The sequence below is a fragment of the Canis lupus genome, chromosome 17 (assembly GCF_048164855.1).
Source record: "Canis lupus baileyi chromosome 17, mCanLup2.hap1, whole genome shotgun sequence".
Classification (NCBI taxonomy): Eukaryota; Metazoa; Chordata; class Mammalia; order Carnivora; family Canidae; genus Canis; species Canis lupus.
The window spans coordinates 9,241,865-9,267,483 of record NC_132854.1 but is presented as its reverse complement, the minus strand read 5'-3'; the positions used below and the strand labels follow the sequence as shown (position 1 = coordinate 9,267,483).

The window sequence follows — 25,619 nt, the reverse complement described above, 5'->3', positions numbered from 1 at the left end:
AATTTTCTTCAGTCATTTGAGATTAAGCAAAAGAAAAGGAGTTTGTTTTCTCTACCATTAGGTGCTGTTGTGGTGGAGAGACTTGAGTATCTGTGATCAAACAGTCCTGCCCCTGGGGATTTGTGGGAACTGGACATCTGGAGAAGGCAAACACATAACATTCTATAAGATTACTTTCTAAACTCTTCGTTGATTAAAACCAGGAAAAGCCCAGATTTAGTTTGTAATGCCTGGTAACACAAACAAAGTTAGGTTGAAACCGTCACCTAGCAACTTGAGTTAGGAACTGTTGTTACCGTATCATTTGGGGTGAAGGGAGGGAAGTTTATGGCTTAGCTTTAAAAAAACCTAGTGTGACCTGTAAAGCAAGAGGCATCGCTGGGTGGTGGTAGTTGAACGCATGGCTCCCACACGGTCTGTGACGGTCCCTCAACCTCCCTTTCACCTTCCTTAATTCTCAGGACCATCTTGTGAAGTTCTCCTGATACCAGCTTTCCCTTTGTCACTTTGGTTTAGTCTCACCCAAGGGTCATCACCTGCGAGGGTGGAAATCTTGCCTCCTCCTAGAGCTATTAAAGTGATTCCTTCAGCTTCTTCAGTCAATACTTCTTTCTCTATCAAGTTCCTGATTCTAAACTTCTAGAACTCTTGGTATTACATTATTTATACTAATATTACAGCTGTTACGAATCTACAAGCAGTAGTTTTCAAGCAGAATAAAATTTCTTCAGATTAGATTGTTGGCATGGTGTGCGTCCTTTCCCACCTTCTAAAGGAGTAATCTCAAATGTTGCTGTTTTGTTGTCCATTTGTAAAGTGCCAGTTATGTACAAGGAATTATTTGGGGCCTGTTAAATACCTCATTTAAACTTAATCTTCTAAATAACATGCCTCGTAGGGGCATCTGCAGAAAAGCAAAAAGGCTCAGAGGATACATGACCAGCCTAGGGGGCCAGTGCTGGAGATGGGAGAGCCGGATTCCGGATTCCGGATTCACACCGGATACATGCAGGCCCGGGTCCTTTCATATTCTGATACCCTTGCATTCCTACCTGTCTTGAGAGGATTCATAGGCCTCATTTCTTTCTGATAGTAAAAAAGAGAGCATCAGCTCTGCCTTGCACTTACCCATCTTCTGGCTGTCCTTTCTGTGTTGGGTGGTGGTGGTGGGAGGAGGTAGAGAGCCCTCTCTGAGCCTGACCTCTTGCTCTAGGTCTGAATACCCTCTCCATTTCTTTCATAACTGCCCTCTGCTGACAAGCCCCTTTCTCCTGGTCTTCAGGTGTGTATGCCTCAGCCCACAGCCATATCCGTATGTCTCCTGTCCCCTGTGGGGCTCCTGGCTTCTCACTAGAGTCATCTACATTGCACTTCCTCAATTCCATTCCATGTTAATCCCATTGCAGGAGGGAGAGTCTAGGCTTTATCACCTGTGAGAAGCTCATTGCAGAAACATTGGCCCCTCTAAGGCTACGTTGACCTCACTGTGGCCCCTGCTATCAGCTGCCCCATCCCTTCCAGCATCTGCTATTTCTTAGTTTGTGAAAATAGAAAATGGACTCTCATGTGTGTAGGAAATCACGTTTGAAATTTCAGTAAATATGAAGGTCCATTTAGCACTGCTGATACTATGGCCTGTCTTTCCTGAATCTTACTGTCCACAGAGGAAACTCTTAATTCCAGATTAAAGTGAGCCACGAACCAAGATTAGTTGTATTTTCTTTTCTTTTCTTTTTTTTTTTTTTTAAGATTTATTTAATCACAAGAGACAGAGAGAAAGAGGGGCAAAGACACAGGCAGAGGGAGAAGCAGGCTCCATGCAGGGAGCCTGACGTGGGACTCAATCCGGGGTCTCCAGGATCAGGCTCTGGGCTGAAGGCGGTGCTAAACCACTGAGCCACCTGGGCTGCCCAGATTAGTTGTATTTTCAATCTTATTAGTCCCTTTTTTCAGAGTTTTAATTTCAGACCCTGACTCCAGTGGCTGTCAAAAAATAACAGGAACTTAGGGTCCTGGCTTTAAAGATTATAAAGACTTTCAGAGATGGTGGAATAAAACCAGAAAGGAACCATCGAACGTTGTGAAAATGCTGAGACGCTAGTTTGTTTTTGGCAACACTAGATCGGTTTATCTGACTCACAATGTAGGTGTTTTCCCCAGGCCTTGCTTTGGCCAAACCAGCATGGGCCTCAGGTATACTGTGCTGCGCACAGTACCCTGTCCAGGTGTTCCTTTTCTGGGCAAACCTCGGGAGGGTTTGCATTTGTTGGAGACGGAGTAGCAGTGGAGCATTTATTCCTCATTTTCATGCAAAGCTGCTTTTACTTCAGTCCCATGCATCAGAAATTATGATAGCCCTTTTTTAATCTTAAAAATGATAGTAGCTTTTTGTAGGCGCTCCATTTTCAAGTTTTAGTTAAATTAAGCTGCGGTTTATTTAGGCCATTAAAGTATCTGATTGAAGCTCTTCCTAAAATATAGCAGTACCACATTGATCAGAACCACTAACTAGATTTGATTCAGAGATGTTTATTGAGCAAACACTGTAGGCAAAGCATCACTGAGAGGAACATAAAAAGAACAGGATACTCTTTACTCCTAGAAAGCATATGCTCTGATGCTGAAAATGAAGTTGCTAGCTAGGATGTGATTAAGAGTTACAGTATTTTACATTGTGAGAGCCTGTAGGAAAGAGAGCTGGTTTCATTTGAGTGGAGAAAGCCTCGTAGATTAATAAGGTATTTGATCTGAGCCAGTAAGTTCTAAGTTACGTGAGGGTAGAGAAGGAATATTCCAAATATGTGGAATATTAGGTTCTTGGATCAGAGAATGCTAAAATAGAAAGAGGTCTTGCAGGTAATATGGTCCAGGACTGACAAGTACAGCACACCTCTGTCACCCTCTATGTTCTGCATCCTCAAACCCTTCTCTGGGCAGCTAGGACCAAGCAGTCAGATTGCCATGGGTGATCAAATCTGCCTTGCCAATCCAGTTCTGTTCCAAGGCTCTCCCTCCTTCACGGAATGGGGACAATAATTGTATCCTGCTCCTAGGGTTGCTTTAAAGTATAAATGAAGTACTGGCAAGATGTTTCAGATGGTGGCCGGCATCTTAAAGATGGGGCAGTGAGGGGGATGCTCAGTAATGAGAAGCCTTGCCCTTCACCTCAGAAATCCTTTTGTTCCTGAGTCCAAAGTAAACCAAGCAGTTCCCTGGCACCTTTCCCCAAAAAGAGCGAAAGTTGGTTCTTTCAAGCTTTGAAACTTTGCTGAAATTTCATCCCAGGCATCTTTTTTTTGGCTTCATTTTATCTACATTACAAACTTATTAAGGTGGGTAACTTTGTTGGCTTGTAACAAGTTGTTTTCTCATTTTAATTCCTTTGTACTAATTGTTGATTTTGTAGTGCCAGAAGATTTCATGTGTTGCACATTACACTCCGAGTCCTTCAGAATCATTCCCACTGTTAGTTTGTGTGTCCATGTCCGAGCGCTCCGTGGGCTCTCATCACTTTTAATCCTCATTGTCTTTTACGCATGTCTGACATGAGTTGGACAAAATTCCTCAGATAAGCAAGTATCCTCAAGAAGAACACTATCCCCTGGAGTGTAGGTTGTTACTGTATTTCACTCAGCAAGGGTTTATTGAGTTTCTGTTCTGTGCCAGGCATTGTCTGGGCACTTGGGATACATCAGAAGAGCACAGATTCCTGCCTTGCAGCAAGGCAGTTTTACCATCCCATCGTGATTAAGAGCAGGGTTTCAGAAGCAGACACTGTGTAGTTTCAAATGCTGGATCTACTGCTTCCTAACTGTTGGACCTTGAACAAATCTGTGTGCCTCAACCTCCTCCTTTGCAAAATAGGGATCATTAATAGTATCTTACTCAGAATTGTTTTGACTGTAAATGAATTAATATGTAAAAGTGCTAAAATAGTTGCTGGCACATTCAGAGTAAGCATTTTAGTGTTTGCTCTGCTTATGAATGAAGGTTCACTGCTGAAAGAACTTCTAACATCAATTCAAAACTATGTAATAATTGCTCTTTATAAGAAATCTATCTAAAAGATACTGTTCTGATGAAGTTATCTAGCTGACAGAATTTAGAGCTGAACAGACTTTCACTTCTGTTACTTTGTGGCATCCTGTTTCAACCAAACACAGCTGTCCTAACTGTTTAATCTGTATGTATAATGTAGCAGCTAGTGTGGTATTACAACTAAGGCATCTTGTTTGATGTACGATACAGATGGATATACCTAGCTATCCAACATTCCTGCATTGTCAATCTCAGGGAAAGAATGCATGAGTTTATAGTTACAGATAAGTCTGCACTTTTCAAGGACTTTTACTGATCTATGAATTGTTTTTTGATTTGGTGCCCAGTGATATGGACAAACAAAAATCTACCCTCGTGGATGCCCTCTGTCGGAAAGGATGTGCCCTAGCTGATCATCTGCTTCATGCACAAGATCAAGATGGGGCTGTTTCCAGTGATACTGAAGGGAGAAAGGAGGAAAGAGAAAATACTCTGGATTCTGTGATGTTAACTTTTTGGGAAACTACAAAATGGACTGATCTTTTTGACAATAAGGTAATCTTTGTGCTTCTTGTTTTGGCACAGTTCTTGGGGGTCACTTACAAACCTCCCTGGTGCCCCATTGGCTCCTCTCAGGTTTCCCAGCTCCCTGCTCAGAAGAGGAAGAAAATCTATGGAGTGGGGCTGTGCTGGGATCTGAAGAAGGCATTGTTTAGAGAGACCTTCATCTTCCCTGTTTCAGAATCATTTTACCAGATTTTTCTCTATCTGCACAGTGGCTCTTTAGCCAAACTAATTCGGAAAACAGCCTGAGAATGGTGTGTAGTGGCCTTTCAGTTAAATCCGTTCTCTCTGAAACTAGAAAGAAGAACATCTAGAAATTGTGTTTGTGCCTTCCCACGTCTGTGCTGATTCATCAGGGATGGAGAGGGCAGCATTCCAGTTACTTTAGATGCTCTTTTTCTCAAAACCCTTTGACTTTTAAGTAATTATCATCTGGATTTATAGCTCATCAGTTTTAAAACCCAGTTTAGAAGTAGCATTGATAAAGTTTTTGGATTTGGGCTATAAAAACATTTTAAATCTCTTTAAGCTTTCTACCATAATTCTTACAGTAGGGATTCTGTAAGTATAAGTTTTTATCAGTCTTCCTTTCTTCTGAAGATAAAGAAAAATAAAGTAAATGAAATCGGTGGAGTTCTCCTAACCCAGCACAAGCCACTGTTTTTGTTTTCTAGATTAACTGATAATTTATAATAAAGACCTGAGATAGGAGAAGTTTCCTCTATGCCTGAGTTTTTCCCACCACAGTACTTTTATAATTTAACTAAATGTTTTATTTTAACTCAGAAGTAGAATGGAGATAGGCCTAGTTTTATGGCAGCTGTGCTCATTCTGGGGAAATGGGGTTAGAGTCAGGAAACTGAAGGATTCAGTGCGGCACCAGAGGTTAAGAATTTGGATCTGAAACCGGACCCTGGAGTTCACATCTTGCTTCTGCCACCTTGATCTGTATGACCCTGGGCAAGTTACTGAATTCTGATGCCTCGGTTTCTTACCTGTCAAATGGGAGTGGTGACAGGACACAGAGTTCCTAATGAGTGAGTGTTAAGAACAGGCAGGGCCCTGAGCAGTGTTTGCTGCCATTGCTGACATAGGACTGTTGCGTGTCTGCCTCATGCTCCCTGCTGTGCTTGCTGCTGGAGAAAGATGAAGGAGCCTGCAGGCCAAACACTGGATGAACAGCGTAGAAAAACTTATCAATGAGCCTGTTTGCCATAATACTACTGCTGTATTAGGGGCGATGCATTGTATTATGTGTCTGTTTATTACACTGAAAAGAATTGAACACTTTGCTTGGCTCTAGAATACAAATAAAAGTGATAGGATTCCTTTCTTTGAGATTGTTCTCTACATTCTAAAAGTGGAGGGCAAAAATATGAATAAATGGTTACAAGTATATTTGACAGATGGAATAATTAAAGGTACAAACTTATACAAAAGGAATTAATTGAAAGTAAGAATATGTTTATACAATATGATACCTTTTTTTTTTTTTTTTTTAACTTTATACCCTTTTGTAGTTTTGGTCATTCATAATGACTCCTTATAGTTTTGTACTTCTATCTTTATTTGTGTTTTTTGCAATCATTTATGTTTAGCTCCCCTTTGCATAAAGAGGTGTTTTGGTATAGATTCCAAGAGCTAGTGGTTTATCACAGTTTTATTTTTTTTTCCCCCAAATAAGTTATTTTGTGGAATATTCAACTTTTGTTCTTTCAGAAACATTTTTGAAATTTGCTTGATGTAAAAATGTTTATTTTAAAAGCTGAACTTCTGTTAAGGCCTTGTTTTCATTATTAAAGCTATAAGCTATAAAATATAAGCATTTCATAGATAAGCTTTATTTTGTTTTATATTATAGGTTTTAACATTTGCATACAAACATGCATTAGTACATAAATTGTATGGGAGAAGCCTTAAATTTGCAACTAAACTTGTGGAAGAAAAGCCAACAAAAGAAAACTGGAAAAATTGTATTCAAGTAAGTGATACTAAATTGTCACTGTTAAGTGTCCCGTCACTATCTCATCATGTGACAAGATAGCTAGAAGACTTACAGTGATTTAGTGATGCTGACTCTTTCATGACTACTACATGTGTAATGTGAACTATAAAGTAAAAGCATGAGAGCTAGCCAGTAAGCTATTGACATTTTTTAACTTTTCTTATTAAATATTTATATGTAGCCTCAAATATTTTTAACATACGAAAGTGCATTAGGAAGTTTCGATGTATAGTCAGAAGACTGAGTTTTCTCTATGAAGGAGGCAAAAATCATTCCCTTTAAATACATATTGGCTCAGTTCTAAAATGGTTGAGCTTCTAGAGTTTATATTTGATCTTACTCATTTGAAGTGATAGACCATTTTATGATTTTACCACATACCGTCTTCTGTACTAGTTAACTGTCAAGTGTAAAAACTTACTGAACTCCACAGAAATCATCCTAGCCTTATCTTGTCTCTGGACACACACAGGTGGTTTGTGCCTACAAGGCATAATGGGTTTGGGCACCTTAGTCCTATGCCAAATGTTGCAAGGGTCTGGTCTCTCTAAGGTATTCTTTGGATGTAAGTTCCTGGGGAAGCTTTTTATAATTAAACTACAAGTTATCTTCCCTCTTAGACCTTTTCTATGTACCTTCACTGGTGAGTCCAGATTGTAAGACATTTTAAATTAGCATCTTCAGGTCTTTGAATAGCTTAAGAGAACTCTTGCTGAAACTAATCATTAATGAGTGTAGTGTGATTCTCATTATGTCAGCTGTAATCTGTAAGCTCTTATGTCGGTAAAGGCAGTGACTCACCCAGATGTTCACATCAGGGGATGTTCTATAACGAGTGTCCCAGCCACTCTGTTCCTGTACTGTCTGTTCTCCACAGCACAGCTGGAAAAGAAAGGCTTTAGACACCTCCTGGTAAAGCCCCATCACATTTAGGATAAAATCCAAACTCCTTTTTGTGGCCCTCAACACTCCATGTGATCTGGCTCCTGCCTTCCTCCCCAGCCCCCTCTCACCAGGGGACCTCACTAGTCCAGCTGTATGGAGAGCTCTTCCCAGGTTTTCAGAGCAAGTTACTTCTGCTTCAAATTTTTCCTTAAATATCCTCTTCTCAGAGATCCCATTCTTGACCCATCTCATTTCCCAGTCACCCTGTTATCTCATCAGATTGTAGTGTGTACTTGAAATACACAGCTTAATTATGTACTCATTTGTTCATTGATTTGCTTATTTATCTTTGGTTCTCCTGAATGGAACATAACTTTCCTGAAAGTGGGAAGTGAGTTTGTATAGTGCTGTTTTCCCCATGTCTAGCACAGTGTGTGACTTACAGTCAGAATGAAAAAGAAAGAAAGGCAACTAGTATGGTAGAAGGGAACAAGGAATTTGGAATGAAGAAAGGAAGACGGGAAGGTTAGTAGAAAGACAGGAAAGAAGGGAGGTTGGCCAGGATGGTCATAGTTGCCTGTAGATGTTGGCTGGTAGGAAAGTGGTGAGCTGACAGTAAGGAAGACCCGTTGATGGTTGGTGGGTGGCTGGGATGGAAAGTTCTACGTGCTAGTACTCTATTATTGTTAGATACAGACTTTTTTGAATATTGATCTTAAAAACTGTTCTATAATACTACGCTTTTGTGTTTTGTTATAGCTGATGAAGTTACTTGGATGGACCCATTGTGCATCTTTTACTGAAAACTGGCTCCCCATCATGTATCCTCCTGATTATTGTGTATTCTAAAATAGGAACTAAGACTTTAAATTTTAAAAAAGAAAGTTTTATAGTGAATGGATATAAAAACAAATTTGTGGCATTTTTAGTCTTAATGCATGTTTTCATCCGCTATCAAATACTGATTATTAAAATGATGTGTATTTATCAGAGAATTTGCTGGCGTGTGGCTTAATACATGTAACCTAGACCTCTGACATCATGGTGTTTTTTTAATGCCTCACATTGCTGGCGACGGGCTGTGCCCTGACTGCCAGCACCAAGGACTTTCATTTGGGTTGCAGCTATTACATGCATGATAGGTTTTGAACAGTGACTTTTAACTGCAAACCTGTAAAATTCTATTTTTTATTTTATAAATGAACAGGGTTTTAACATGCTCAACTTTAATTTTTTCAATTGTATGAAGGCCTTAAAAAGCTACATTAAGCGTAGCTCAAATTATTTATCAGACTAAAAGTAACAGAACCTCATTTCCAGAAATTTTTTTCTTTTTCTTTTTCTTTTTCTTTTTCTTTTTTCTTTCTTTCTTTTTTTTTTTTTTTTTTTTTTTTTGCAAAAGTTTACATTCAATTAAGGGGGAAAAATAAAACCGACACAAATAAATGTGTAGCAGTTGCTGGAGCATAACTGCTTCACTAAATCTAAATCTTCATCTTGGAGTTATTTCAGGTCAATCATTTTTAACATCCTCTTGACATGCAGAGCATCAGAATGAATTAATAATACATGTATAAGTGCCAGACAGCTAAATCTTTATCAGGTATTGTAAAGACACACATATGGTATGTTTATTAAAGTTGAAATAATGTAAACACGTGAATAAATGTGCAAAACCAAGATCACAGTATATACCATATGCATTCTGATACCTTAATTTTTTTTATAAATAATAAAAGTGAATATTAAAGCTTCTTAAAGTTGGTCTTAATTTTTCATAAATAAAATTTGGGGTTAGAACAGAAATAATATATTAAATCAATAGACAAATTCTCAACATGAGGTAATTTATTTTATATTTCCTATAGGCTTGCAGTTATTTGAATATATTGCCAATTCTTATGTGATTAACTTTTGTGAAAGTTTTTGGCTTTTTATTATTTTTATCTTTCTGGCTACTATACTTCTCTCATCCTTCCTATATAATAAAAAAGACACACGTAGACAATAATTGAAAAGCCTCTACTCACAGCAAATGTGTTTGTGTGTGTGTATGGTTTTTAAATCTTATTCCTGTAGAATTTGCTATTATGAAAGACCTCTCAGTTAATCATCCAGTCTCACAAGTGGTTTTGGGGTAATTTTGACCCCCTTATATGGTAAAAACATCAGAGCTTTATGAGCAAATGCAAATATGCATGCAAATATTTTGCAAACAGTTTCTGAGCCATCTAGAATTTAAAGTCTGTCCATGAACAACCACATGCGTATTTTCTCACAAACACACAATACTTTCATCCCCAATTATACAGGTTCCCGTGTATATATGTTCAGTCCAATGAGGAAGTTGAGAGGCACAGAAAGGTAGGGTGACTGCTTCATTCATTATAGAGTTTGTTTTATAATTCAGGTTTCACCATTCCTAGTAAGTACTGCCCATTTGCACAGAGCCCCAGGGGCAGCCAGAAGTGGAAGCTTAAGTCCTCTCAGGTTCTTCATCGGATGTGTGCAGCCCTAGGATGTAGATACCCAGATTTCAAATCCTCTATGAACATCTTATTTCCTAGCTTTTCTTTTTAAGCCTTTTGATTAACCCCAACTTTTCACCATCTCAGGCAGCCACAAAATTACACAGTTGCCTATAATTATCAAGACAAACACCCCCTCGGGTAAAGGCCTCTCAGCCCAAGGAGAGCTGAATCTAGGTAAATAAAAATGGCCTTGCACATGGGGTTTTCTAGGGAGAGACAAGTAAAGCTTGGGAGGAGCTCTCACCCCTGTTCAGCTCTCTCCGGTGATTGCCGGGCTGCTGGCTTTCCAGGCAAACGCGGAGCTAGAGATGGGATAGGAACAGGGCAGTTTGAAACATCACATCCCCCATGATCATGGACATTACTCTTTTTTTTTTAACCACATGAATCTATGTCCAATTTTAATATAAATTTAAGGTTAGGGCGGGTTCCGCCCCTCGTTCGGGGAGCGGCAGGCTTGGACCGGCCCACGGAGCTGCTGCCACACTTCGCGCCCTCTGCGCCAACACCATGCTCCAGTTCCTGTTTGTATTTACTTTTGGCAATGTGGTTGGAATGTATCTGGCTCAGAACTATGACATACCAAACGTGGCTAAAAAACTAAAAGAAATTAAAAAGGACTTGGATGCCAAGAAGAAACTCCCTAGTTCATGAGGCGAATTCCAGCACTGCCTTCTGGATACACTGATTCTGCTGTTATTGAGGGCCTCCTTACCATCTGAACCAAAAACTTTTGTTTTAAATTCCAGCCTCAACCATTTTCCTCTCTGCTAGATCCTGTCTTGCCTGAGAGCTCAGATGGGGCCAGAAGTTAAGAACCACCCTTTCCACCTTCCTCACCTCATCCCTCCTGAAAAAGAATTCAGCCCCTGGTGGCTTTTGGATATACTCAAGAACAATGTGGCACTTCAGGTACAGGGAGCAGTTGGGCCCTCTCAACAGGTTCAGTTAGTGGCGGCCTGTGTGTGATGCTGTGAATCGGTGGCCTCCCAGCCTCCCTCTGTTTAGTACTAAAAAACAATTGACCTGTGTGTTTTCAGGAGGAGGTAGTGAAATAATGAAACTTTTTAGTACGTTCAGTAAAGCATGAATATTTTCAGGCAAGTTTTGTTTTGTTTTGTTTTGTTTTGTTTTGTTTAAGGCTCAATAAGCCACTTCCTGGTTTTCAGCTGTAACAAAAACTTCTCTAATTACTACTTATCTCTTCTATTGGGGCTAAAGCCTTCTACAGGTGGTAAAATTTTAGAATGAAGATTGGTTTGCTATGGAAATTGGAGGTACATCCACAGACTGGCAAAATCTGCTTTGAACTGTGATTTCTAGAAAGATCAGCTGCATAAGGGGAACCCGTGGTTAGAGGCTGTGACCTCGTGGCAGTTCAACAAAGCTTTCCTGTCTGCCTCTGGTTTCTGTTCTGAACACACTACCTCTGGGGTAGCAGCTGGATCCAAATAAGCTCTAGAAGAATGTGTCCTCAGTAAAATCACTACCGTTAATTAACAGGATGTGGATATGAAATAGTAATTTAAAAAGCCAGGGACAGTTTTCCTGTTTCTGGTAATGGTAGCCAATTTTTGCACCACGTCCACTAAAGACAACTCTAGGGGCCAGGTACTTCTTAAACATTAGAGATGGTCCAGAGTGTGTGCTCAGTACAGGTCTCTGGCCCTTTTCCAGTGACGGGTTTCCAGTTGTCATATGTAGGAGCTTTGCCATCGTGGGATTTCTCACCCCTGCAGGTATCTTGTCTGGCCCTGGAAGAGCATGGCCTGGTCCCCTCCTTCTCTCCTCTGATGATGAGATGTCTAGACCACATGGCTGGAGTCCCAGCCCAGGTCTCTGCTCTCTAGTCCTGGCTCAGGCCCTGATGAGCCACATCACTTGACCTCCATGGGTGTCATCCAGAAAATTCAGGCAATATATTCAGTGTGTCTGTTCCAACTCAAAATTTATTGAATCTGAATTAAATTGAGTCTTCTTCTGCAGTGTTTCTTTCTCTGTATTCTCAGTGGCCCAGCATTAAAAGGTATGTTTTTGTCTTTCTCTGTAGGAATTAGGTCAGAGAAGTATATGCATAGAGATGGAAAGGAGAAATGCTTTTGATTTCCCCATCTTAAAAAAGAAAACAAAACCAAAAAACCCTTGAACAGAGACTTCCTTAAGGAATAAGAAAGGAAGAATAAGCTCCAAAATTCATTAGTATGAACATAGTTAACAAGAGGAAAAAACTATATTAGCAATAATTGAATGAGGAAGCTGGAAAGAAGCAGGAGGTGTAAGCACTGCTCTCTGGGGAAGGGCCCAGGGTGTCTCACCTGCAGTAGCAGCCTTCCCAGAGCACGCAGGCAGTGGGAGGGCCAAGGCTCACTGCACAGCACCCGACAACAGGCCAGCCGCACCCCTCCCGCAAAGGTACCGTGTTAGTGTCACTTAGAACCCCTGCTTTTGTGAGAGGATTTCAAAGAATCAACAAGCAAGTGCATAATTTACTGAAGCCACATCCTCTCAAGGGTGAAACATGAATAATTACAGTTGCAGTATCAAAGCCAGATGTCTGTTTCCACTCTGCGGTTAGGAGACTGCCTGCATTTCCAGTCATGAAATGAAAGTTCTTGTAGACTCCAACTATGATGCCACATCATATCCAAAATGTGAGTAGACAGCTGGAAATGTCTTCTATAATTCTCCTCTCATGTGTGATTTTAAAAGTCACTAACCTATGTGCCTCAATGATCTGTCTACCGAGCTACTTCCAAACTTCAAAACTCCATGGCTTCCAAAAACAATCATTTCTTTCACTCAGTATAACTTGGCTGGAGTTTGGTCCAAGCTGGGCTTGGCATGGGTAGTCCCAAAACTGTCATTAAAATGTACAATTTAGGGATCCCTGGGTGGCGCAGCGGTTTGGTGCCTGCCTTTGGCCCAGGGCGCGATCCTGGAGACCCAGGATCGAGTCCCACGTCGGGCTCCCGGTGCACGGAGCCTGCTTCTCCCTCTGCCTGTGTCTCTGCCTCTCTCTCTCTGTGTGTGACTATCATAAATTTAAAAAAATAAAAATAAAAATAAAATAAAATGTACAATTTACAGGAAGGACAGGATGGAGGGACATTCTGAAATATACCCTGGTGATGCAGCCAGCAAAACGCAGCGGGTAGAAATGCTGCAGGACAGACAACTCGTATTCTTCAGCAGATAAGTGGCCAGAGGAAAAAGCAAGAGGGAGGGAGAAGCCGCAGGTCAAAAGAGATTTCAGATACATGCCAGCCAGTCAGTGAGTCAGACATGGACCTCATCTGGGTCTCGATTCAGACGAACCCCAAAAATAAATATCATGACATTTAAGAAACACATGGAAGTTGGAACACCGCATTTTTCAACATATTACTATGTAATACCAAAATACTTAGTATAAAATTTTATATTAAATAAAATATATTTTTAAATGTGATAAACCATTATGGTTATGTGTCCTATGTATGTGAACCAAATATACAGAAGAAAGGATATCTATTATTTCTGTCAAATTAATACAGAACTGGAGAAGTAGGTGGAGGTACACATAAAAGGAGATTTGCCGGGAATTAAAAATCCATATGGGGTGAGGGTGGGGGGCCATGATTCTTTCACCTACTTCCTTACGCAGCATTATTGTTATAGTTGCCATACCAATGAACTGCACACATTTAAAGTGTATGATTTAAAGTGTATGATTCAAACTTTCAATATATTTAAGTTTTTCTATAAAAGCTTGAAGAAAGAGTCTTTATAATTGTAGTCTGGCTTTTCTAAAAGGGTAGACTTCTATCCATTTAGAACATAATGGAATAAGCATATGATCATCATCTCTTTTTGTCCTGGAAATGTGAAAGAAATCCACTTAGAAGTCTAAGAAGAGATTTAGGCATCAGGTCCCATGCTGTAATACTGCTGAGCTTTCTATATTGACACTTGGCAACCTTGATCAACTTATATGAGTCCCAGGAATTCCACTGTAGATGATCCACAGCCCCAGGGTCAGCAAACCAGGGCCTACGCGTTTAATCTGATCTGTAGCCTGCTTTTCACAGTGTCTGCAAGCTAAGAGTGGGTCTTGAATTTTTTTTAATGGCTGTAAAAAAAAAAAATATATATATATATATATATATATATATATATATATATATATATACACACACACACACACATATACACATATTCTGTAGAGAGGGTATGTGGCCTGAAGATATTTATTGGCTGGCCCTTTACAGAAAAGGTTTGCTGACCCTGGCTTACATAAACAATTGCATCATCCACAAATAGCATCCCTTCCGTTCTAAATGTGCGTGTTCTTCCTCTGCTTTCCTACATTGCCCAAAGCCTCTAGCATGAGAAACGGTGGTAGCTGGATTTTTAATTTTTTTCCCTTATCAGAGAAGAAGCTTTTAACATTTTATAATCGTGATGTTTGTTTTAGATTTTTTTTGTAGCCTTCTTTTATCGGGACAAAAATTTGATTCTTTCCTACTTTTCTAGAAACTAATCGTAAATTTGTGTGTGTGGGAAACAGACAATCCAGACATCTAACTTGAAATGGTCCGGCCAATTCATTGGCACAGAAGCAGAGTATCCATAGAGTGGATTCTCAGGAAGTTCCTAAGACAGTATCCATTTCCTTATTCCGGTTCCATTCCCGTATTTTTCACTTTTAATCAATGGTAAGCCTGTTACTGGTTTCATCACTCAGTAGCCATTCCTTTTGCTACAGCTAAAATCTATAAAACAGATAGAAGGATCCTATCAGCCTCAGTTTTAAAAGCCTGTGACAAACGTGTGTTAACAAATTCACAGTGGAAATAACGGGGGAAATCCACTTGTTTACAAATTTATACATGTAAAGTTTATTGAACAATTGAGAGTTTTTGGAAACCAGCACAGCTACTTTTATGTTCTCATATTATTCATTGTAGATATTTAGATTGGCCTAAAATAATCTTAAATGGGTTATTTTAGAAAGATGCCAGAATATTAAACTATGCTTATTCTAGGTATGCACTACCTTCTCGATCTCACAGTCTTTTGTTGACAGTACAGTTTCCAACACTGCTCAAAAGACACTGAATGTTTTGAAAGGCATTTTGTTTAATTTAATCCCATTTTAGTATTCCTTTGAAAACTTTGACTGATGACTCTGGAAATTCAGCCAAGAGTGTTGTATCAAAAACTTGCTTGAATTTATCTAAGAATTCGTAATCGGTGCTGAACCTGAATTTGTTTGCCCAAAGCAACACCGTGCCTGGCTGACAAAGGTACACCATGGTGGTGAGCAGCTTGTCCAGGAAGTAGTGGTGGTAAACCACATCCGAGGCCAGAACGTAGTCGTAATGAAACGTTGACTTGGGGAAGTGCTGCTCCAGGCTCTCTCCCCAAACCAGTTCTCTCACTTCCGGCAGATGTGCCGTACGCTTTACTGTGTTCTTCAAAAGATTATACTGAAGGTTTCCTAGGACATCAGGCAAATCCGTTGCTGTGACTTGAGCCCCTAAGAGATAAAGAGAGAAACTAATAATTACCAGGAGACACTCAGGCCACCACAGTGGACAGATGCACTCAGAGAGAACACAAGAAATGGAGCTGCGCTTTCTCAGCTTTGTCCCCTTTGACAGGTGGGCAGGACATTTTGACCCAATCCCGCTGGGTAATTCTTTCCTGCGATAGCTCTGCCCTGTGCACTGTCCGATGCAGAGTCTGGGGTCGCTACCCCACTCCCACCACTGCCCCCCGCTGACTCCACCCCCAGGTCATGAAGATCAAAAATGTCTTCTCTAGACGTGGGCAAATGTCCTTCTGGGCTAAATCACATTTGGTTGTGAACCACTGACATAGAATAAAACAGTGGTGCGGTGTTGAGAGATTTCAGGATAATTAGCTGCTTAATATAATAATCTATCATGTTTTCCCTTGTAAAACTCTCCTTACCTGAAGATTTCATCTATTGTGTATGACTGTCTCCAACATAAATTTGTTAAATTAATTGCTAGATGTTTTAAAGCTAGTGACAATAGTTCACTAAGTGGACCACCCCATTTCCAGATTGATTTTAATAGAAGAAGATCTGTAGTAGCGCAGGCAAAAGTACACCACATCTGTACCCACCTCTTGCTTAGCACCCAGGAACTCACAACCTGCATTTGGGTCATCAATCTGCCTCCACCTTGGATTAACCCACTTATTTTTCTTCAAAATGTTAGTTACAATATTTGCAAGGAAAAACAGGAGACAGCCTAACACAGCTGTTTACAACAGGGGGTGGGGGAGTCACAGCCCCAGAATCTCCACTTCCTCACACAGTCATTGGTGAGGTGGGCAAGTCCCCCGACCTCTCTCTAATGTGCGATTATCTTAATTCTGGGTTCACAGTACTAATTCCTAGTTCATGACATTTTGGGGGATTCAGTAAGTGAAATCATGGCCAAGCACCTGAGTCACACTTGGCCACGCGGAAAGCGCTGCTATCACTGCTGTCAAAGTCCAGGTGCTCTGAGACAAAGTCAGGAGGAAACTGACAAACCTAAAATACTGGCCACGATGGACACAAGGCCTGGTCCAGCACCGATTTCAAGTATTTTAGCATCTTGGAGATTGAGTTCTTCTGTGTGTTCCTCCAAATACTGACACAAAGCCATAGCCTAAAAAAAATTTGCAGTTGTCACTTGAGCATCGGAATACGGGAAAGCAGTGGCCACCGGACCCCCCTTCCAGTTCCCCACGCGAAACACCACAAGAGATGCTAGTAATGGTTGCAGCGTGTTGAGGGGCTCATGAGAATCCCAACAGGCCCTCCACGCCCTATTTGGGCCCGGGCTGGACACCCGGCCTGGCTAAGCCACCTCTGCCCGAGGCTGGGAGCGGGCCGCGGAGAGGACGGTCCGCGGGGCTCCTGCAGGTCCCGGAGGAGGCCGGGGGCGGCCACCTCTGCCTCGGCGCCGCCTCGCCGCCCGCACCCCCGCTCCTGGACGGTGCCGGGCGTCTTCACCGCGTCCCTCCTGACTCCCTTCCTCAAGCTCGGGTCGGCTGCCTCGACCGCCCGGCGGCCCGTCTTTTTAAGCGGTCGGGTAAGAAGCAGACCAGACGGTCCGCGCCCCGCTGCGCAGGCTGCAGCGCCCGCGGGGGCCGTGGGGTGCGGGGCGGGGCGCGGGGTGCGGGGTGCGGGGGCTCCGGGAGCCGCTGGGCGACAGCAGGGCCGCGGCCCACGGACCACACCCTGAGGAGCAGCGAGATGCTAAACAGCAGGCGAATGAGTTCAGAGGACTTTTCATAGAGAAAGATGCAGACGCAGTGAAAGGCCGGGACACCTGCGCCCCGATGTTTCTAGCAGCAATGGCCACAGTAGCCAAACTGTGGAAGGAGCCTCGGTGTCCATCGAAAGATAAATGGATAAAGAAGCTGTGGTCTATGTACACAGTGGACTATTCCTCAGCCATCAGAAACGACAAATACCCCCCATTTGCTTCGACGTGGATGGACCTGGAGGGTATGATGCTGAGTGAAGTAAGTCAGTCGGAGAAGGACACACATTCTATGGTCTCATTCATTTGGGGAATATAAAAAATAGTGAAAGGGAATAAAGGGGAAAGGAGAAAAATGAGTGGGAAATATCAGAAAGGGAGACAGAGCATGAAGACCCCTAACTCTGGGAAACGAACTAGGGGTGTTGGAAGGGGAGGAGCGCGGGGGTGGGGGTGAGTGGGTGACGGGCACTGGGGGGGGCCCTTGACGGGATGAGCACTGGGTGTTATTCTGTATGTTGGCAAATCGAACACCAATAAAAAATAAATTTATAAAAAAAAAGAGAGAGAGAAGCTCCAAGGTTCCCTCGACCCCCCACGGGGGCACCAAGGGCGGGGTCTGCGCCGCGGGGCAGGGAGGCCGGGCAGGGCTCCGCGAGAGGACGCGCCCCGGGGTGGCCACTTGCATCCTGAGATGCGAAGCAGACGATCGCGGGTCTGCGGGGGGTGTTTTCCCGGCGTCGCGCCTCCGTGCGGCTGCTCTGCCCCTGCGGTGACACAGGTTGGCGGCCAAGAGCCCCCAAGGCCCAGGCGGGCAGGGAAGGCGGCGGCAGGAGGAGTGTCCCCCGGAGCCTCGACGGCTTCCCCAGCTGCCCCCGGGGCCTTGCGCTCACGCGGGGAGGCGTGTCCCCACCCGCACAAGCCGCCCTTGGCGGGGGAGCAGGTGCCAGGAGCACCCCCCGCCCCCCGTGTCCTTCGGCGCGGCTGCCCATTCGCCAGATACACTAGTAGCCCCGCGGGGCGCCAAACAAGAGGACTCCGCAGGAGGGAATCACGCTCGCCACGCGGGGGCCAACACGGAGCTTCCTGAGCTGGGGGGCGGGGGGCAGCTCTAGGAGCCTGGAGCCCTTTGTTGTCCCTCCTCCTTGTCCTCACCTGCCGTCACCCACCATCACCTCCACTGGCGCCCAGGCCACCCGCCCGGGGAGCTCCCTGGCACCTCCACCCTCGCCGCTCGCCCCCGTCGTCCCACCTGCCAGCAGCACCCCGGGCAGAGGCACAGCCCCCCGCACCTCCGAGGCCTCCGTCTGCGTTTGCACCCACACCCCGGGCCACTGCCCAGCAACCGCGGAGCAGCTCGGACCCGGAGCCTCTCACAGAGCAAACTGGCATCGGAGGGCCGCTGTCCCCGGTCAGTGGCACCGCCTCCCAGGCGAACCAACCTGAGCCCCCATCTGGCCCGCGCGGCGTCGGTGAGTAACCCCGGGGGGGGGGGGGGGCGCCCACCCGCAGCGTTCCGGCCGGTGCTCGGGTCATGCTGGGGTGACAGCACACGGCCGCGTCCCAGGACAGACCGAAGCTGGGAGAAGCGGAGCCAGCAGCCAGGACCACAAGCCAGGGGCCAGCGGACCCACTGGAGATTCAGGGCGCCTCCCCCATGTCCATGCGCCCCTTGGGGGCTGCCGCGGGGAGCCGGGGAGGCGGCTCCCTACCCGCTTCCTTGGGAACACCCACAGCACGGACGGGAAACGAACACTGGCTCCGATTGGCTTTATTCCCAAAATTCGTATGAATTCTTCATCTTCCTTCCCAATATATTCAGGTTTATCTTAATGTAAATAGTGTCTCAGAAAACATGGCACGGAGAGGAAGGATGGCTTCCCGGGGAGATGTCGTTGCTTTTGCAAGGCCAAGCGCCGGCTCACCCTCACGCCCCCCTGGAGAAGCCCAGAACGTGAAAGCACTTGGCCAACTGTCCAAGGCAACCCCAAAGTGTGGAAATGTGCCCCCAGAAGCCCCGACATGCCAGATGTAATGATTGTCTCACCCCTGGCCACACCACGGCTCCGTAGCTCTCTATTGATTCTTGGATAACAATCTTCGTGCCTGCAAACAGGTATTGTTCCTGAGTGTAGCTGGCATAATCTGTAGGAACAAATTTCTGGAGGCTATGAAGAGATGGTTCTATCTCGTTAGAATCTGTGGGGCAGAAAATAAAATAGGTTCCACGATTTGTTGATCGAGTGCAAGTACACATGAGTTACAACTGGTAAGATGGGAATGGAGTGGGTGGTTTTCCCACAGAGAGGAGGTGATGCTGGCAAGGACAGTGGCCACAAACTAACACGAACCTGAGTGATATGGGGTGATAGGGACGTGAAGTTCAGATGCGATGTTTTCGTGAGATGACGAAATGCCAGAGGATGCCCTGGGTCCGTTCCGCTATGTAGCAGAGGACAGAGAGGTGTGGCTCCATCCTCACCCCTGTGTTTTGATGGCAGGGGAAAGCTAGCTTGCCAACAGAATGGCAGGAGTGAGCTGTCTGGATGAGGACCTAAGCAAACACAGACCTGACTATTTTTAGGTCTTGAAGTGAAGTAACATTCCCGCATGTTGGCTGGAGCATGTTCCTTAAGTCCTTCCTACAACAGCTCCTCAAAAGGTACAGGTCACCCAAAGACGAGCCAGCTCCACAGTGCTGGGGGAGGTTGTCAGATGAGCTCTGACTATTAAGTTACAATTGCTTTAAATACCCTTTGAACTCATGAGCGGCTCTCAAATATCATATAAAATGAGAGGAAAAGAGCACCTGATCGGGGCTGACATCATGGGAGCAGAGATTGTGCAGATTTTGCTGAGTGTTTGAGAATAAAAAGAGCTGTGCTGCGTGGAAATGTCAGAAGTGGGGATGCTGAGCACATGCACACGGGGGGCCGGCCGAGCCCAGCGGCTGTGGTACCAGCACTGAGGAGGAATTAGCAGCAAGGAGCTGGAGGGAAACCTGCACGAAACTTGCCTTTGCTCCCTGAGATCCGCCTGGGACATTTTTAACCGCAGGTGGCATGTGGGCTTTGGAAAATAGCTAAAAGGAGTGGCCAGTGAACATCTGAGGTGCTCTAACCAGAGTACCCTCCAGGTGGAAGAGGAGGAGGCGGGGTGCGAATACAGGGTGAACGGTAGGGGGTCTTTGGAGAAACCGAATCAGGAGTCTGCCCCTCGGAGGCAGGCGATTTCGGGTGTCCCTGATTAGCACACGTGCTAGAGCAGTTCTAGTTCAATTTGACCATGTCCAATTACCAAATAAGAACAAAAAACAAAACAAAACAAAACAACAACAACAAAAAACAGGGCTTGCGTTTTGTCCTCGCATGCATTTGCATTTTGCTTTTCCTAGGATTGAATTTTGGTTGTATGTTAGCAAAAAAGGATCGGCGTGCAGTAGATTGAGGAGCGGCCTTTGAGCGCCGTGGAGCGCGGTGGCTGGTTTGTCATCAAGCATCACGGACGTCCACAGCTCCGCGGAGCAGCGCTGCTCTTGGCTCCCCGGTCGTGATGCGGTGTGAGCTGCACCCCTGGGGGAGAGGTCTGTGCCCTGACCTAAATGCTGAGCTTCCAGAGACCCGGGCCTTCACGAGCTTGCAGGAACCTGCTAATAATAGTGACCGAGGCAGCTGCGGGCCGGCGTCCCGGTAGGGGCTGTGGGAGGCTGCAGGGGCGGGAAGGAGGCCGCTGACCCTCGGCCAGCTCTGCCTCGGCCGCTCCTGACTCCTGGCATCGAACACCCCCTACGCATTATCTGGGAATGACCCAAGAGGCTCTCGCTTCTTCCCGCGAGCGGAGAGGCCGATTGAACCATTGGAGAGAAGATAAAAAGGCAGAGGAAGAGACCGGGGCCTGCCAGGAAAGAAGCCCTGTCTTATAGGGGGTCGAGGAGGGACGCCCGGGTGGCTCAGTGGTTTAGCGCCTGCCCAGGGCGTGATCTTGGAGTCCTGGGATCGAGTCCAACGTCAGGCTCCTTGCATGGAGCCTGCTTCTCTCTCTCTGTGTCTCTCATGAATAAATAAATAGAATCTTAAAAAAAATAAAAAAAAAAAGAAGATGCCCTGTTTTGTAGGGTTCGAGGATTACCATGGTGTGAATGCTCCCACCATGGTGATTTCCAGCCACCAGCCAACGCCCCCAGGAAGAGGTGTGCACACCATCACGAGTGCTCTCCACCAGGCAGTGCAACGGACACCAGTGAGCTCCAGAGCATAGACAATCTTAAAGATAATCTTAAAATGTATTAAAGTAAGTCACAATGAGTTGTATTTATTACCTTGGTTTTTTAATATACCTCTGGCTTTTATGTAATATATTTAGTGGTACATTTTCATAACTTACATTACATTTCAATAATGGCCATGATTGGGATCCCTGGGTGGCGCAGCGGTTTGGTGCCTGCCTTTGGCCCAGGGCGCGATCCTGGAGACCCGGGATCGAATCCCACATCAGGCTCCCGGTGCATGGAGCCTGCTTCTCCCTCTGCCTATGTCTCTGCCTCTCTCTCTCTCTGTGACTATCATAAATAAATAAAAATTAAAAAAAAATAATGGCCATGATTAACGACAACCCTAAAAAAAAAAAAAAAAAAAAGCCCTGAAATTCAAGAGCTGGGATAGGCTGTCACAGTGCAAGGAGTCGGGACAGGGCTGTTCCTTTCCCTCTGAGGTTTTGTCACTGGGGTAGGTGACTCGGAGCAGCCAGACCAGCCAGGACTCAGGCCAGCTCCTGCAGACTTGCCTCCCCCACTATGGCTCAGACAGGTCCTTCCTCCCACGTCTCACCAGCTGGGGACCTATTTTTCTCTCAAGATGACAGAAAAAGTCAATGGTTGATTTGGAACGGCTCATCATTTCACAGGTGACTGGGCTAGTAGATATATGTCCCCAGTCAACATTGTAAAGAATCGCAGGTGCATAAATATTCTCCCTTAAGACCCTTCTATGTTCAACAAAAATAAATTCATGTTTATTGCACGTTAAATGTTTTAATTTATTGTATCGATGTTAGTCTGAGAGTTTTAGATCAGTCGTTAGAGATAGAGTTGCCTTTTTTTACGAAAATTAGTTTAGTAAAAGCCTGTCTTAGTTGAGTTGGAACATAATTTTACCATGTTAAATGATTATACATGTTTAAAATACCATATCTGGGCTTTTCTGACGTTATTTGTTATGTCTATTATTTGTTACTACTGAGTCCCTGTCCAGAAATGCAACCCATCTGCCAGGAGAATTTTGGCGAAAAGCAGACATGACTCAAGATTTTGTTGCTTTTTAAAAGTGCTTGTTACAGGGACACCTGGGTGGCTCAGTGATTGAGCATCTGCCTCATGTCATGATCCTGGGGTCCTGGGATGAGTCCCACATCGGGCTCCCTGCAGGGAGCCTGCTTCTCCCTCTGCCTCTCTCTCTGTCTCTCATCAATAAGTAAATAAAGTCTTTTTTTTTTTTAAAGGGCTCGTTACAAAAATATAACTATCTGAGATTTACACACAGGCTAAGACAAATTTGTGGACTTAGATAAGAAAATAACGAAAAAATAGGGATTACTTTTAATGCCGTGCTTATGCTTGCATAAGGCACTTTTCTACTAAGCTTCACTACAGGAACAATCTAGAGTTAAAAGGAGATGGGGATTCTTATCACTGAAGTTAATTGGAAAATATCATGGCCAGGAAAGCAACAGAGGAAGGATGTTACCTCCTGGGTGTCCCCCGGTGCCATCCTCCTGGAGAGACCCCTCCACTGCCGGCTCCAAGCAGCCATCTGGGGTGCATGGTGCTTCCCGCAGGCGCCCGGGCTGCTGCTCAGGGCTCAGACACACGTCCATACCTGCAGCCGCTGGAGAGCAGAGAACCGGACAGGCTCAGCCCTGGCTGGCTGAGCCTCCCAGAGGCTCTAAAAGGTGCAGCTTATCGCCTTAGCATCTGCTGAGCCGAAAAGAACTCCTGCTTTTCAGCTTAGATCCTCGGGTGAGCAAAGCAGCTACCCAAGGAGCTGCCACCCTCGTTTTGCAGAGCAAAGGAGAGGGGGACCATTAAACATCACCGCACCTGTTCTGTGCACCAAGAAATGCAAAAACAGAGCAAGTGTCGCCGGAGGACAGGTGCGACGTCGCTGGGGTCTAAAATGTATTTCCAGTAGCCTTTGGAACTGAATCTTAATGAAGAAACTCTGATCCAGCAGCGCATCTGCCATCGGGGCTACCGTGTGGATTGAGGGGTTAATGACATCGTGGATGAGAAGGCAGGATTTGAACCAAACACAGGGCTGCTCCCTTCTCATCTGAGGCTATATTGCAAGAAAGCGCTGGGGGTTGAGCCAGGAGCCTGGCCCGGCTCCCCACTCGGGCACTTGGCAGCTCACTTAATCCCCTCCCGAGACATTTCCTCATCAGCGAACACGGGATAATAAGTGTCTGCTGCGACTTCTTAGGGCCTCCTAGGGCTGTGCTGGGAAACAGCAGGGGGAAAGTGATGCGTACAGAGATGAAAAGCACCTGATTTAGGAGAGGAGACCTGGCTGTGGGGATCACTGATCAACATCAAAATAGTAACCCATGACATCACTGCAGGGCGTGAGCTGGTGCCCGGCCCGGCCCGGTGCTTTAAGTGTATCGATTCGTCTAGTCCTAGCAATAGCCCCTATGAAGTAGATGCTATTCTTATGCCTTTTCTCAGATGCGAGCAATCCAGGCACAGAGAGCTTGAAAAGCAGCCCAAGAGCAGTGGCGAAGCCCAGAATCCAACCCAGGAGGTTCAGCTGCAGAATCTCCGTCCTAAACCACCCGGCAGGTGCACCTTGGGTGGGCTTGTTCAGCCTGGGCTGCCCTTGCCTACTTTGCCCTGAAATTACTCATAATGCTTAGCTGCCACAGGGATATTTTCTAGTCTTTTTTTTTTCCCACAAAATATGAATGATTTTCCTCGCCTGTGTTTACCTTCCTGAGTTAGTCTCCACACCCCCACCACCTGGGGATAGCAACCAGACACACGGGCAGTACCATTCCCGACTAGCTGACCAGAAGCCCCCGGGCATTGGCTTGATCCGTGAGCAAACAGACAAAATGACAAAATGCAAGAAAGCACAGCCCCTGAGGCAAATGTCATTCCGCTCTGCACCTGGGCAGGTCGAGTGTCCCTCCCGTTAATGCGTTAATGCGCAGCAGCATCGACAAACAAATGAGATCCCTGTGAAAGTGATTTAACATTTTCACTTCCTTTAGGACCCAACGATCCAATGTTTGCCCCACTTCTCCAGCTAACCAAACCAGCCGGAGTGCTCTGCGGGTCTGTGCCTCCGAGCAGAAGTTCTTTCTCTTGCAGATAATTGTTCATTCCTTTCAAGTTTCCCCAACTCCAGGAAATGAACTGTTCCCCTAAAAGATGCAGCCTGGTTGTTTATGAGTACGCACGGCGTCTTCAGTGGGCAAGCCTCCACGCTGGGTGAGGAGCCTGCCTCTGAATCTCAGCACACCCCGCCCTGCCAGGTAGGCCTCTCGTTGGAGAGGAAGATAATGGGGACACCTACTCCAATGGTGGTTGTGGGAATTAAGAGAGGTAAGCCATGCACAGCATCTCATATAGGGCAGCAACCATTCTGTCTGAACCTAGGAGGGTGGCCATGCAAACCATGCTCACGCAGCACCAGGGGCCTCTGAGCATTAAATTTAAGGCAGTTCCTCACGTTGCATGCAAGCAAAGGAGAATTATTTTCCAATCCTAAGTGTGCTTTTCCTTATGAAAGGAAACGACTCCCTCCCCCATCACCATAGTTGACACGAGAAATTAATTTTCCCCCTGCCATCTGTGCGTTGAAAGGCAATCTAGAAAGTATCGACAGTGCTCTACCTGGTACTGTCAGTGGGATGTAGCGTCTGCTACATAGCGTGCATCAGTATTTGCTAAAGATTCGGGAAGTTTTTCAAATGAGTTCGTGTTAGTCCCCTCAAAATAATTTCAAGCTGTTAGTTTAAACATTACCTTCCGTAGCAGAAGAGATGTGAGATGTCTGTGCCCCCTTGAATCCACAATGTCTTATATAGATCTGTACCTGAAAGGATTAGCATTTTATGAACAAAAGCCAGCCAGTGCAAGTCCAAGTTATTTAGGGTAGCATGACCGACCAGGACTCAGACACATTACTTTGCTAGAATATCCATTCTCTCTCCCTCTCCCAATTCTCAGTGTTCTCTCTCTCTCTCTCTCTTTCCTACATACTGACACGTAATCCTTGCAACGTGAAATGGAATCACCCTCAAAAGATCCAGAAAATGCCTCCAGCAGAACAG

General features: G+C 44.9%; 3 protein-coding genes and 1 long non-coding RNA gene across 6 annotated transcripts in view; 3 read left to right on the top strand and 1 right to left on the bottom strand.

Moving 5' to 3' along the window:
• The window catches only part of TPP2 (tripeptidyl peptidase 2), a 70,489-nt gene extending 61,237 nt beyond the window's left edge, over window positions 1–9,252 (top strand). For all 3 annotated transcript variants that reach the window (XR_012009782.1, XM_072782448.1, XM_072782447.1), the window contains 3 exons: window positions 4,386–4,593; window positions 6,464–6,583; window positions 8,252–9,252. Coding sequence is in view for 2 of the 3 variants with exons in the window: in XM_072782448.1 (XP_072638549.1) it covers window positions 4,386–4,593; window positions 6,464–6,583; window positions 8,252–8,341 (418 nt within the window). In the remaining variant the exon portion in view is untranslated. The remainder of the gene's footprint in view (window positions 1–4,385; window positions 4,594–6,463; window positions 6,584–8,251) is intronic.
• A 1,243-nt stretch (window positions 9,253–10,495) lies between these two features.
• LOC140607871 (short transmembrane mitochondrial protein 1-like) lies at window positions 10,496–10,782 on the top strand. The gene has a single exon (XM_072782449.1). The coding sequence runs from the start codon at window positions 10,534–10,536 to the stop codon at window positions 10,675–10,677; it is 144 nt and encodes a 47-aa protein (XP_072638550.1). The 5' UTR covers window positions 10,496–10,533; the 3' UTR covers window positions 10,678–10,782.
• Window positions 10,783–12,540: 1,758 nt separating this feature from the next.
• Window positions 12,541–13,475, top strand: LOC140607872 (uncharacterized). The gene is made up of 2 exons (XR_012009784.1): window positions 12,541–12,674; window positions 13,111–13,475. It is a non-coding gene; the product is annotated as an uncharacterized lncRNA (long non-coding RNA).
• Window positions 13,476–14,261: 786 nt separating this feature from the next.
• On the bottom strand, window positions 14,262–25,372 carry METTL21C (methyltransferase 21C, AARS1 lysine). The gene is made up of 5 exons (XM_072783254.1): window positions 25,312–25,372; window positions 23,030–23,170; window positions 19,336–19,487; window positions 16,571–16,688; window positions 14,262–15,541 (listed from the first exon to the last, which is right to left on the bottom strand). The coding sequence occupies exons 2-5, from the start codon at window positions 23,157–23,159 to the stop codon at window positions 15,147–15,149; spliced, it is 795 nt and encodes a 264-aa protein (XP_072639355.1). The 5' UTR covers window positions 23,160–23,170; window positions 25,312–25,372; the 3' UTR covers window positions 14,262–15,146.
• Window positions 25,373–25,619: the final 247 nt, after the last annotated feature.